The sequence below is a fragment of the Trichoplax adhaerens genome, genomic scaffold (genome assembly GCF_000150275.1).
Source record: "Trichoplax adhaerens TRIADscaffold_5 genomic scaffold, whole genome shotgun sequence".
NCBI classification, from domain to species: Eukaryota; Metazoa; Placozoa; class Uniplacotomia; order Trichoplacea; family Trichoplacidae; genus Trichoplax; species Trichoplax adhaerens.
In genome coordinates this window covers 985,205-998,532 of record NW_002060947.1, presented here as the reverse complement: position 1 = coordinate 998,532, position 13,328 = coordinate 985,205, and the positions used below count along the sequence as shown (strand labels likewise).

The 13,328-nt window shown below is 34.7% G+C and overlaps 3 protein-coding genes across 3 annotated transcripts; all 3 read right to left on the bottom strand.

Moving 5' to 3' along the window:
* Positions 1-365: 365 nt before the first annotated feature.
* Positions 366-4,520, bottom strand: TRIADDRAFT_56216 (uncharacterized protein; the record flags this gene model as incomplete). Its single annotated transcript, XM_002112287.1, has 16 exons — positions 366-480; positions 589-648; positions 740-891; positions 1,008-1,078; positions 1,151-1,210; positions 1,281-1,329; positions 1,442-1,508; positions 1,612-1,676; positions 1,774-1,843; positions 1,932-2,009; positions 2,108-2,188; positions 2,432-2,498; positions 2,851-2,916; positions 3,124-3,269; positions 3,408-3,457; positions 4,413-4,520. The coding sequence occupies 16 exons, from the start codon at positions 4,518-4,520 to the stop codon at positions 366-368; spliced, it is 1,305 nt and encodes a 434-aa protein (XP_002112323.1).
* Positions 4,521-7,528: 3,008 nt separating this feature from the next.
* On the bottom strand, positions 7,529-9,004 carry TRIADDRAFT_25960 (uncharacterized protein; the record flags this gene model as incomplete). Its single annotated transcript, XM_002112286.1, has 1 exon — positions 7,529-9,004. One exon carries the CDS (start codon positions 9,002-9,004, stop codon positions 7,529-7,531), a length of 1,476 nt encoding a protein of 491 aa, XP_002112322.1.
* Positions 9,005-11,241: 2,237 nt separating this feature from the next.
* Positions 11,242-12,720, bottom strand: TRIADDRAFT_56214 (uncharacterized protein; the record flags this gene model as incomplete). Its single annotated transcript, XM_002112285.1, has 1 exon — positions 11,242-12,720. The coding sequence occupies one exon, from the start codon at positions 12,718-12,720 to the stop codon at positions 11,242-11,244; it is 1,479 nt and encodes a 492-aa protein (XP_002112321.1).
* Between the last annotated feature and the right edge of the window lie 608 nt (positions 12,721-13,328).

Genomic DNA, 13,328 nt, shown 5'->3' with positions numbered 1-13,328 from the left:
CCAGGCTGAATCATACATTATTAACAATGCAATCTTTTTGTCTAGTATTAGTACGGGGTAAATACGTACATAGAAACTATGCTTAGTTTCGAATTAGAAAAGATATTATACAATTTTTTATACACTTTGTCATGTAGTCAATTGCTATGAATGACAAAGACTAACGCAATTTAATACGCAGGGATAACGGGTTAGCAATAACCATTTACATAGTTATGAACTAACTACAACGTTAAGCACCTTACCGACTAATGAGAATATACACAATTGTGTGTCGTAAATTTTTCGAAATTCTTATGCACTATTGTTAAAGATACAACAAATTAGTACTGCTGTAGCAATTTGATTGAAAATGATAATATTCTTCACATTGCAAAACTTTGCAATCGGAGAAAGAGAATCATAAATATTGCGGTATGTTTAGTGATTCCAACGTCTAGTGTGCCGACGTCATCAGTCTTCCCAAAGCGTCCTTCGTACCTATAATCGTTCTGTGAAATAAGTATAAAAGTATTTCCATAACTTATTAGCTTGACAAATAGGATAAGTGGCATTTATATGCATCATCTCAAATGAATCTAAACTTACCCAATGAATCCAATCACGATTAGCCCATAGTCTAATACCTCCTGAGTTTTAGTCAATTCACTAATGAAACAAGTTATTGTTTTGTAAATCGGATTTAAAGAGTAATAATCTCAGAATTAGGACAACCTTGCAGTAATATAGTACTCCTTACCCACGAAATATACAAAGGTGAAACCATCCAGGCAAAATAAATGCTAGCAATGTACAACAGCATGACCCAACTAGTGCCATCAACGTGGAAAAATTTGGAATAGCAAGGACAATTACTCCAGTCAGCAATACCGTTCCGGCGCGAAGTAGAAGCTGCACGTAGGGAAATTGACATCCACGCAAAAAAAAATGTTAGCACTAATTTTCCTTTATACTTTCAAATGTAGATATTACTGATAATTTATATTATCACTGCACGCTTTCATTACCCCAGCGCTAGTAGAATTATTACGGATTAGGAATTTTTCTTCCAAGATGTGGATAACAGGAAACATCATCACTAAGGAAAATATTTAAATTTGGACCGTTAGTACAAAGTAACTACGCCATTGGCAAATATTACACTTCTTACTTGGGTAAGTGAAAAATAGAGCGAAGCACAGGCATATTTTGACGGTTAAGGGCATCACACCTATAGTAATTAGAACATTAAGAGTAATTGGACATAAAATAAGATAAGCATTTTTGTATAGAAAATATACCAGGTGGTAGATTTAACGTTATAATATTGTTTGTAGCAGGTCCAAAGGACTGAAATATAAAACAAACGAGTTATTAGACTAGCGAAAATTGCTTAATAATACATGCTCTTATATTTACTCAGAGCGAAAAATATTGTGAATGAAAAATTGACAAAACTCACCAAGTAGCCACACATTCCAAAGGCGATATATAACACCGTAATTAGAACTAATGAAATCTTGAATAGACTACAGAAATAGAAACCGGATGACAAATCACTTAATTATAGGCGCAGCTTTTAAAGTCGAGCAAATACAAGCGCATGTTTACATATAAGGCAAATATAATTACTTTTTAAATTTATCTTTGCTATCGGCCGCAACAGAGGCATGCAGCTCTAAAATCATCCCGGCACCCTATTTGCAGTTGAAAAATTGCTTATATCATAATACTGCATACGATATCTATTACGATTCAGTCTAAGTAGGTAAAAATAAAAGCTGACATATCAACCTCATAACAGTATATTGAAATTCCAAGAAAGAAAGCTAATCCATCAAGAGACATAACCCTGGGATGAATTCTGTGCCAAGATGGAATAGAATTAAAGAAGTAAAACATATTAGCTTCCATTTCGTTTATGGCATAAAAATGACTGGTAAAAATCATACTCAATGGAGCCAAAATGAGCAAAGTCGAACCAAAATACTACTCCGTAGGCTAAAACATTGGCAAAATCAGCAAAGAGGCTATCAAAGTAGACAGAATAGACAGAATTATTCATTATAAGTTCAATGTCTTTGCATTCTAGTCATCTATTACAATTGACTACTTTGCGCTAACCAACCTGAATACAGCAAGGCTTTTTAAACTTTTCAAACAAACCAACAGAAATAATGGAGGTAGTAGAATGATTAAATAATATAACCTGCCAATATTGAATAAAATGTCAACAGATGTTACATTGTCAAGTAATAGAGCAAGATGTGGTTATAGCTTCTCAACTACGGTCGTGTGCGCGAAATACTGTGTAAATATAAAATTATGACATGCCAACTACAATGAAGTTGAATTAAATTTAAACAAGTTGGCAAAGTTACACCAGTATGATAGCAAGTCAAAGACTACAATACATTATGCAATGTAAGATTGTAAAAGGTAGCCAACTTACATTCGATAATCGGCCACCATGGTTTTTAAATTCTCGGTGATAAAAATTAAATACGCACATCCAAATCCTATCCACAACAAGAATCATATCAAATGATTTAAAATTGTTGGAAAACATGTCAGGGTTCACGAATATCGATTATAACTTTCATTCTATGGTAGACCGATTTATGATTTTGCTGCATGTGGTGTAAATTATCACCAGGAGAGCCATTTATTGTTACAAAATAGAACGAAATGAATTGTCTATAATTATTCAACAATTTATGATTTTGCGGCATTAGGTAATATACCGGGAGAATCATTTATACGTAATTATAATACAATTAGTACAAAATGGAAAGAAATGCTTTCTTTAACTCTATGTTTTGCAATCATGAGACAGTACTGCTTTGTTATTAAAAATTAATATTCCTTTACCAGTTTGTGAAATGATTATCGCAGTTTCAACTAATATCCGTCCAGAATAGCCGAGTGCATAAAATCCTAGAAAATTTTTTTAAAGGAAAACAACCATTGAAGATAATGACGTCTTAGCGATAGAAAGTTTGGATATGTACTCGAATGGTAGAGACTAGCAAAGAATAGAATTCTACTTGGTCCAACGTACTGTAAACTCATTAGTAAAGCATACAAATAGAAGAAATGTATCCCAGCATTTATTTTTAATGTGACATTTTATCTTGCATTAACCTAAATCGCCATAGCTAACTTCTACTGGTTTGGCTTTAAATGCAGAGTCTTCTTCATTAAGATTATTATTATTAACGGTTCGTGTCCATCTTCTGGAAGTACTAATTTCATCTTTACAATCGATTAGCAAAAGCATCGCCTTGATACTGTGAGATCCAATGGACAAGATAATTTCTTAATGAGTCAGCATAGTCAATTCGTTTCTTGCATATACTGGTATTGGGTTGTAGCCCAAACCAGGCTGCAAAATTGGTCTACTTTAGAAAGGAAAAATGCGATCTTACCTTAATAAACCAACAATACATAGAATTAAACTGCCTTCGATGACACCAGCCTAGAATGAACAAAACAATGATTGATGTTGAATGGTAAAATTGCAATTAAAAAATCTCTTCTCCATGAATATACTATTCTAGTCAAGTTAATGATCGATGGTTACTTGGGAAAGGCGGAAATGAATAATATCCCTGTTTGTATTATGTAATTACTAATGTATAAATTTGTTGATTAGATTAAAAGTAAATGAAAAATAATTAATTGAATAATCTGGACGACTGAATTCATAGCAGCTTAGTTTTAGAGTCAAACAGGTTTGACGATAGAACTCCAGTGTAAGTGGAAACAACAGATCAAATAGAATTCTTCATCTACTGCAGACTTGTCTCTACTGTCGATATATTCGCATGGACTGGAGAGTTTAGGGGTAGTTTAGAGTACAGTACAACATTATCATCATCATCATCCAAGTTCTTCATCGCCTGATAGCCTGCTAAGATTACCATTCAACGCTTGAGTGCTGTAAGCTACCGTGTGCAAGCAAAGAAACCTGCCATACCATGTGGAATACTACAGTACAGTGCGATATTGCTATCATCGAGCAAAGATTTGGTGGTTGTGATGCAACTGTCAATTTATGGATTGCGTCGCCATGACAAAATGATTTATAGTGTGATTATATGGGCTGCACGTCGAGAGTGAAGATGATGTCCATTGCTGGCCATGGTGGTATCAACATTGATGCCGGATTGCATTGCATGAAAATCGATTGTAGACCTACATCGTCATGATAGTGATGAATCGATTGATACAAAGAGTAAGCTTGGAATAGGTAAAGTTAGCCTTGAACGATGATGATGATCGTCTAAAGTCGTCCATAATCTGCAACAACGACCAGCCAGATAGTGGCAATCGATGACTGCTCGTTTAGCAACCCCGAGTGGAGTTGATTGTATATTCTACTGTTTATTTCACTTGAACCCAATTTTATCCTAGTTTATCAGTAAACTGACTTCTTTAAAAGCATATGGCAAGGCAAGGATTCCAGAACCAATGAATGAGATGAAAATGTTAGCAAATATTTTGAAAGAGCTTCGGGCTCCATCGTCGATGTGCGCCATTCTGCAAATAGTCTTCTATGCGTCGGCGTCAACCGTCGGCCAACGTCAACGATGTCGCTGGTATCGATCAGGGTGTGGCACTACAACCCATACAAAGCAATCGTTACATTAGTGTCTCGATCAGGGCGAGGGGGGGCAGTAAAACCAATACAAAGCCGTCTTCACATCCGTGTATCGTATGGACACCAGCCAACAAAGAGAATGTTGACGTGGACGTCCACACGTCCACCCTAGTGGTATGACCTGTGAAGGCATGACATCACTTGTAGATAAAAGACTGCAACGTAACAAACTATAAAAGCATAACCAGTATCGATTGCAAAATGATGTCATCCCTCATTTGGAGCAGTGATGATAGTAGAATAGTATCGACTATGACGTATAAATTGGTGTGTGCTATTAAGCCATGACATCACTTACGAACACTCCTTATATCATAAAACACACCGCACAATCCACTGCAAAAAGCTTCGCCAGGCGATGCCATCGGTTTATCCTACGATGCAATACACAGTACTGTATTGATTAATTAATTTCTAAAATGTTCTCATTCCTCATTGGAACGGCGATGATAGTAGAGTAATATCGACTACGACGGCGATAATAATAATTAGAATAGTCCTCTACATTTGTATGCGCTATGATGCTATGACATTACTTAGGAACACATGACATCACTTAGGAACACTCCTATATCATGAAACACACAGCACAATCCACTGCAAAAAGCTTCGCCAAGCGATGCCATCGGTTTATCCTACGATGCAATACACAGTACTGTATTGATTAATTAATTCTAAAATGTTCTCATTCCTCATTGGAACGGCGATGATAGTAGAGTAATATCGACTATGACGGTGATAATAATTATAATAGTCCTCTACATTTGTATGCGCTACGATGCTATGACTTTACTTAGGAACACTCACTAAAACAAAACAGTGTGTAGTATCAAATTATCAACGATCAACTGCAAAAGCATTACGAGTCGATACGATCGGTCGATCCTACGATGCAGTGTGTTAATTCTAAAATGTTGTCATTCCTTCTCATTTGAGTAGTGATGATAGTAGAATAGCATTAACCATGAAGTATAAATTGGTATGCGCTATCAAACCATGACATCACTTAGGAACACTCCTTATATCGTGAAATACTGCACAATCCACTGCAAAAGCTTCGCTAGGCGATACCATCGCTTTATCCTACGATACAATACACAGTACTGTATTGATTAATTAATTCTTATAATGAATATATTGATTAGTCCGAATGATGGCTAAGTAGACCCTGTAGTATACGTTGCCCATTTATGATAGTCGTAGAGAATATTATTCAATGACTTTCTATTTGCTTGCTATTAAAGCAATGATTAGCTTGCCATTGAAGAGCCCGCAATGCTTACCGTCTAAAGTGATTCTAAAACATCGACATGTAAATATATGTAGATAAATTAACAAAATAATACATTGGCCAACAAATTGATCGCTTCGATGATAATATATAAAGTATGAGCAATGGCTAATTACAGTCCGTTGGTAGGGAAAAATAAGCAAAGAATGGATACCAATATCAACAATCCTAAATTCAATTCATGATCCAATCTGCCACGTCGATAATTTCGCTTAAGGCCGTGTACAGCAACATTATACGGTGCTGCTAAACCGTGTAAAATTCGACGATGGCGTAGCGCATAACATCATGAACATTATCGGTGAACAGAAGTAGTATTGCATGGAGTGGCATGCATCATTTCATTACTTTCTAGCCAGCAAAAAAATAATTACCGCGATGCAATGAGAAGGTAAGCATTCATTGAGCAAGTTGGTATAGAATACGAAGATATTAAGGCTGCATGCAATAGTTCAATATTTTAATAACGACCAGCATCAACAGCTAGACAGCAATCCCACTAAAGTTACTAAAATCTAATTTAGAGACATAACGCAACTGAACAATAATTGGCCTATCATCGATTCACTCTGATTAGTATATTTCATTCTGACTGATAAATTGATTATTATTGATCCACATAGAGTACAAGGTATGCAATACTGAATGATAAGTTACGGCTTTACAGAATCATATTGCGACAACCTTAAAAGTAGAGATTGAGACTGATGAATCAGTAAATATAAAAATAAATGACCATACGCTGAGTGACTTTATATATTTTTTCAAGCATCAATTATTACTAATCTCTACAGTGAGCAGCAATAGGATTAAAAAAAAAGCTTGTAAGCATTTATTTGCAAGCCGTAAATAATCGCTGACTATGCTAAATCTAGCTGGCTATGTTGTATTTTCTTCTGGAAAATGGCATCCATATCCGCCCATTCGAAAAATTCAAATAGTCTAACAATCCTGTAGCCGAAGGAAAAAATCAGAGTGTAATACTGTAGCTTGATTTATTCTTGATCATTATCATTTCTTATAGAACTAGAAGTCGACATTGGCTTCGTGTAGAAATTATTCCATGATGTATATCATGATAGAACAAATAATAAGTAACAAGAACAAGCTGTAGTAATTCTTTAATGTACTTATTATTACTCAGAAAAATGCTTATTTTGTAGGGAAGTAAATTAATTAATAAATTATCAATGTCATCGTAACTTGATAATTTAGAAACTCAATTCAGCATTAATTTAGAGATAAACTCTACCTTCGATCCGCCTATCATTCATAGATATCAGTCCATGCGTCGTAATTAAGTAAATAAATACGACGTTAAAAATATGAAAAAGGGAGCACAATTATAATAATAGGTATATACGATAACTGTTATAACACAGGTTAATCAATCTAAACGCCATTTATAAATTAGCCTCCAAGATATTACATGTCTAATTGATTCAAGGTGCTACAACATCTTTCAATTAGACAACGATGGAATGATAAAGTTAACGTAAACGATATGTATCACTAAAGACATGTAGGATCGTAATAATTTTTTTAGACGAAATACGTAGCTAGTATAGACTCATAGCTAGTAACATGCTAATCGTCTATCTCTTCCTAAAGCCTACGTATACACCATTAGCTGGAGACAAGGTAGAACCGCATTTTAATTGTAACGGTACATCTGTCTCTTTAGTTACAATTAATTCTACCTTTTGTAAAATTTTAACTATAGCTAATTTAACTTCTAACATGGCTAATCTCATTCCGATGCAATTGCGTGGCCCATTACCAAATGGAAGATAGGTACATGGATCACGTTTCGATTTCTCTTCGGATGTAAATCGCTCCGGTCTAAATTGTTCTGGTTCAGGCCAAATTTTAGGATTATGATGAATTGCGTAAACAGGGATGCCAATCATAGCCTCTTTTGAGACTTGAAGACCATCAATTTCCATATCTTCTTTTATAGAACGATTGGCTAAAAAAATAGGTGGATACATTCTTAATGTTTCAGCGATTACCATTTCTAAATACGGTAAATCGCCTACACTATCGTAATCCAGCGAATCATTCTCGCTCAATTTGTCACTTATTTCGTCAAAGACTCGTTGTTGTATCTCAGGATTTGTTGCTAACGAGTGGGTTGCGAATGCTAGTGTATTTGCTGTAGTTTCGTAACCTGCTGCAAGAAATATTAATGCTTGGGAAACAACCTCCTGATCGTTTAACTTGTCGCTATCGCCAGCTTCCAACATCTGTTGTAAAATATCTCTACGACAGGCTATACCTTCGGCCATGTTTCTTCTTCTTTCTTTGATTACTTGTTTACAAGTTTTCATTAAATAATGTGTGGAATTCATAAATTGACCTCCTAATTTCGGTTCTAATACACGAAATAAGGGCGGTGCAAATATCAGTAAGAATTGTAAGGGGCCAGGTGAAGTATCAAATAGGGCTCTGGCAGCATTAGTTAACTTTTTTTCTTGCTCTTTAGATTCGAATTCTATACCGAATGCAGTTGCTAGAATCACTTCCATAGTAAATTTACCACAAGTTCTCCATAAATCGATAGATTGACCTTCTTCGTCTGCTTTAAGTATCGTTGCAACTAGACGATCTCCAGCTCTATCAATAAAGGGCATAATCGCCTTTAATTTTGAAGCACTAAACGTAGGCAATAAGATATTCCTGACACGTTTCCAATCGGTACCTTTAAGTTCTAGTAATGTTTTATCAAATGGCTCTATACCGTCGACTAAAGGATAGCGATCGGAAAAATTGGAAAAATCCTTAACACAAACCGATTTTAAAAGATCCGGTTCGCCAATCAATATAGTAGGTATAGAGAAAAAGAGACTACCATAAACACGACCGTATTTTTCTTGATTTTTTAACTGACCAAGATGTTGTATAGAAGGATGACAATCCAACAAGTTACCAAAAATAGGTTTAGGAAATGGAACTTTCAGGCCTAACTTCTTCAACAGACGATAAGGTCTAATCCATGATTTGTACAAATACCAAACTAGACCAACTATAATAAGCTGTACTATCTGCGAAGCCGATGGAATCCAGTTCATGTTGTTATAATCTCGTGTACAAAATCGTTTCAATTTGATATATCCGATTAAATCAAACGGATAATTAATTTTATAGCTATAATGGATATAGATATAAATCAAATGGAAAATTTAATTATCTCTGGGTTCTCGATGTGATATTCACACACCTTAACTCTTGTCTGTATTTCTAAAATCAACCTTCAAGACAATAACGATAACAGTTTATCAATGATGGAATGTTTCGTAAGCCAAGAGATAGTAAAAAAAGCCAAATCAATTTTGTTGATGAACCACGTCAACAAAATTCAACGTTTTTTTTTAACGGACTATATAAATAATAAGTGTCGTAGTTCTACAAGCTATCATAACTATTAACTATAGAAGTACACAACTTTTTCGAGTCACTAGAGTCATTTTCTACTTGCTAGTAGTGCTTAACCAAACATGCCGCTAAATAACGTCGTGAATACGTTAATGTCTATAAACTCAATAACATTATGTAAAGCACTTGCGTGGGTTCTACAGTAATTTACTATATAACATCACACAGTTGTCGACGTAACAGAATTAGTAAAAATTCAATTACTATTACAAGAAAATTTCAATAACAAAAATAAACAATGCCAATTAAAGAGACATTGTATATTATTTAGCCTTGCATTATAATTTTGCGAGTTTAATTTATTCGTTAACGACTACTGAGAAACTTTATTGTACATAATGCACTGGTATAACATACATACAGTAGTGAATGTCGTTCAATTTCGATCCATTTGCACGCAGTGATAGCAGTAGTAGTTGATGGCTTACCATTAATGGAGCGAGCCCTGGAAGAAGTGATAAGTGATTTTGAAATGTTAGATGTAGCTCGCTAAGGTTATATTGGAAATTACTCGTAATTTCCGGTTTACTCACTCAATTCATTACATATGCATGTTAATTAATTATAGATTATCAATTGAACTAAAGGCAAACAAGTAGACTAAAGTTGAATAATATTTTCTACACAGTTCATAATAGTATAGAATGTGCCGTAAAGTCTACTCGACCCTCAATGATGAATAATAAATTGAATATGCACAACGAAAAGCAAAATTGTTATATAAATTATTTTACGCGCATCTTTCCATTGATACAGTACTTGGCTTCTGATGTCCATCACTACTTCGACTAGAACTTAATGGGATTATGAAACATTAACATGCAGCTGTAAATACAGATTAGACTGTAGCCATTCGCTAATTCTTGTACGAAGCTAATTTAATCATTGGCGGTCGAGCAAACCATCCAGTGTATGCTATAATGCACTTTTACGGTATGCATAAGGAATATGGTTTCATAATCACCTATTTGCATGCAGCGACGATGATTGATGGCTTATATTAAATTGAGCCAGCGATAGTAATTTTGGAACTTTAAAACGCAAGTAAAATTAGCAAAATAATAATAGTCAAAATGGATTTGAAAACCAAGATAAATCCATTTTTCAGAGATTTAGAGTAATTTTTTATAAGTTTATAAGAAAAACCTATAGCTAGCATATGTCTTGGATTTATGAAAAGCCGGTTTATACTACTAGAATTATAATTATAATAGATTTTGTCAATCAATTCACCTTACTATAGATAAACTTGTACCTAATATCGTATTTATCTTTTCTAATATCTACAACTTATTTAATAGCTGGTCTCTAAACTACCGGTAGTAAACAATAATCATGTAATTTAAGGATAAAGAGGTTATTATTGCCAACTTAGCTGAGTTTAACATTCGTAAACCAATATGACCCAACGCTACAGTTATAAATCACAAAGATGTAACCGGGAAAACATACATTAAAACTAGAAACTAAATACTGCAAGTCTAAATATCAGGTTTGTCTTCACCGACATCTACAGTAAGTGAGACTCTAAATGCTGACGATAGAAGATCGTCAGTATTTACAGTAACACCGCAAGTCTCTCTTAGGCATACAGGCACAACTAAGCTCAAAGTTTATTACAATCTCAGCCAATGCGTATTTAGTCTACATAAGCGTTAATCGTAATTATCAATTTAATTAGTACTTAGATAATATTGTAAAGCTATATGGTACGCATTGATCTATGAAAGAATGTATAATATCATAGATAACGGTATTCTCAACAAATACCAAAGTATATTATCTAACGAAAATAAGATAAGCATTACTTAGCAAATGCCACTTCGCGACAACTACATATTCATTATCAGATATAGCTAAATTTTATTTTACTCTATCTTCTTTTACAGCCTAGGTGTACTCCATTAGCTGGAGCCATAGTTATACCACACTTTATTGGTAAAGGAACATCTGTTTTCTCAGTAACAGTTAATTCGACACTTTGTAACACTTTCACAAGAGCTAATTTAATCTTCAGCAAAGCAAATTTCATTCCGAGGCAATTTCGTGGTCCCATACCAAATGGAAGGTATGCACAAGCTGCACGCTTGGATTTCTCTTCCGGCGCAAAGCGTTCAGGAATAAACTGTTCTGGATTAGGCCATAATTTAGGGTCATGATGAATAGCATAGACAGGAACAGCAATCATAGCCTCTTTTGAGATCTGATGACCATCAATTGTAGTATTATTTTTGCATGCCCGAGTAAGTCTAAAAGCGGGTGGATATATTCTTAATGTTTCCAATATTACCATTTCTAAATAGGGTAAGTCTGCTACACGATCATAATCTAATGGATCAGCATCGCTAAGTTTTGTTTTTATTTCATTATATAATCGATTCTGTACTTCAGGGTTTGTTGCCAATAAGTAGGTAGCGAATGCTAAAGTATTTGCTGTAGTTTCGTAACCTCCTACAAGAAAGATCACAGCCTGAGCGACAACTTCATTGTCGTCTAATTTATCGCTATCACCAGCTTCGATCATCTGTTGCATTAGATCTCTACGACATGCAATGCCTGCAGCCATTTTTTCCCTCCTTTCTTTGATTACTTTTCTGCAAGTATCGGTTAAATAATGTAACGAGTTCATAAATTGCCCACCAGATAGTGGCTCTAAGATACGAAATAGTGGTGTTGCAAATAGTAATAATAACTGCATTAGACCGGCTGCACCACTAGATACCTGACTAGCAGCTGCAGTTAATTTCTTTTCTTGTTCTTTCGACTCAAATTCCATTCCAGCGGCAGTAGCAAGAAGAATTTCCATTGAAAAATTGCCACAAACCTTTCGTAAATCAATCGAATCACCTTCTTTCTCTGCCTTTAAGAGCAATGCAACAATTCCTTCACCAGCCTTGTCAACAAAGGAAAAATTTTCCTTTATCTGTGATACGCTGAATGTTGGTACTAAAATAGTTCTTACTCGCTTCCAATCGCTATCTTTCAATTCTAATAACGCCTTATTAAACGGTTCTAAGTTACTAGCGATACCGAAATGGTTGGTAAAATTGGGGAAATCTTTGATTAAAACTGATTTTAATATATCTACATCGCCAATCCATATGGTTGGTATGGAAAAAAATAAAGTGCCATATACATAACCGTATTTTTCTTGCCTTTCTATTTGAGCTATATGTTGCAAAGCCGGTTTACAATCCAACAAGTTACCCAATATGGGTTTAGGAGGGGGACCTCTTATGCCCAAATTTTTCAAGCAACGTTTAGGTTTAATATAAGCCTTATAAAAAAACCAGGCAAAAATTGTACCTGATATTAATAAGATTTGCGATGTTGATAGCTGCAATCCAATCATATTGACAATAATCTGCCTCTCCACTTAATTTCCAATTAAAACACTGACATGAAATACTTCAGGAAGGGCTAGAATATGCTACTGCCTTTTGCACCGATGTAAATAAATGTCGCAGGATTCAAATAGAGTGTACTGTAATAACTATCCGTATTATGATTGACCAATAAATACAGCTAAGAAAAAGGCCTCACTTTAACCTAATACTTAGCTGTATGCACGTCTAAGAAATAATACTGTATTTCAGAGAGTAAGTAACAGTCAATAACCAAGTTAAACTAGCTCAATATGTGCATATAATTGTATATGCTCTCGGTAACTCTAACTCTCCCTCTAACGTGCATCTAATTATAATATATCTAAGTATTATTGATCAACAAAGGCAGCTAGGAAAAAGGTCATGCATTAAACTTTAAACTTTACTTAGGTGTACGCATGTCTGGCAAAGAATACTATATTTCAGAGAGTAAATAATAGTCAATAACGAACTCAATATGTTATATAAGTCGTATAGTAAGAATTCTCTAATTAAAACTACTCAAGTAGAATTGTAGACAGAGAACCTTCTACGAGCATACCCGTACCAGGTACGTAATGACGTGCGGGTGTGC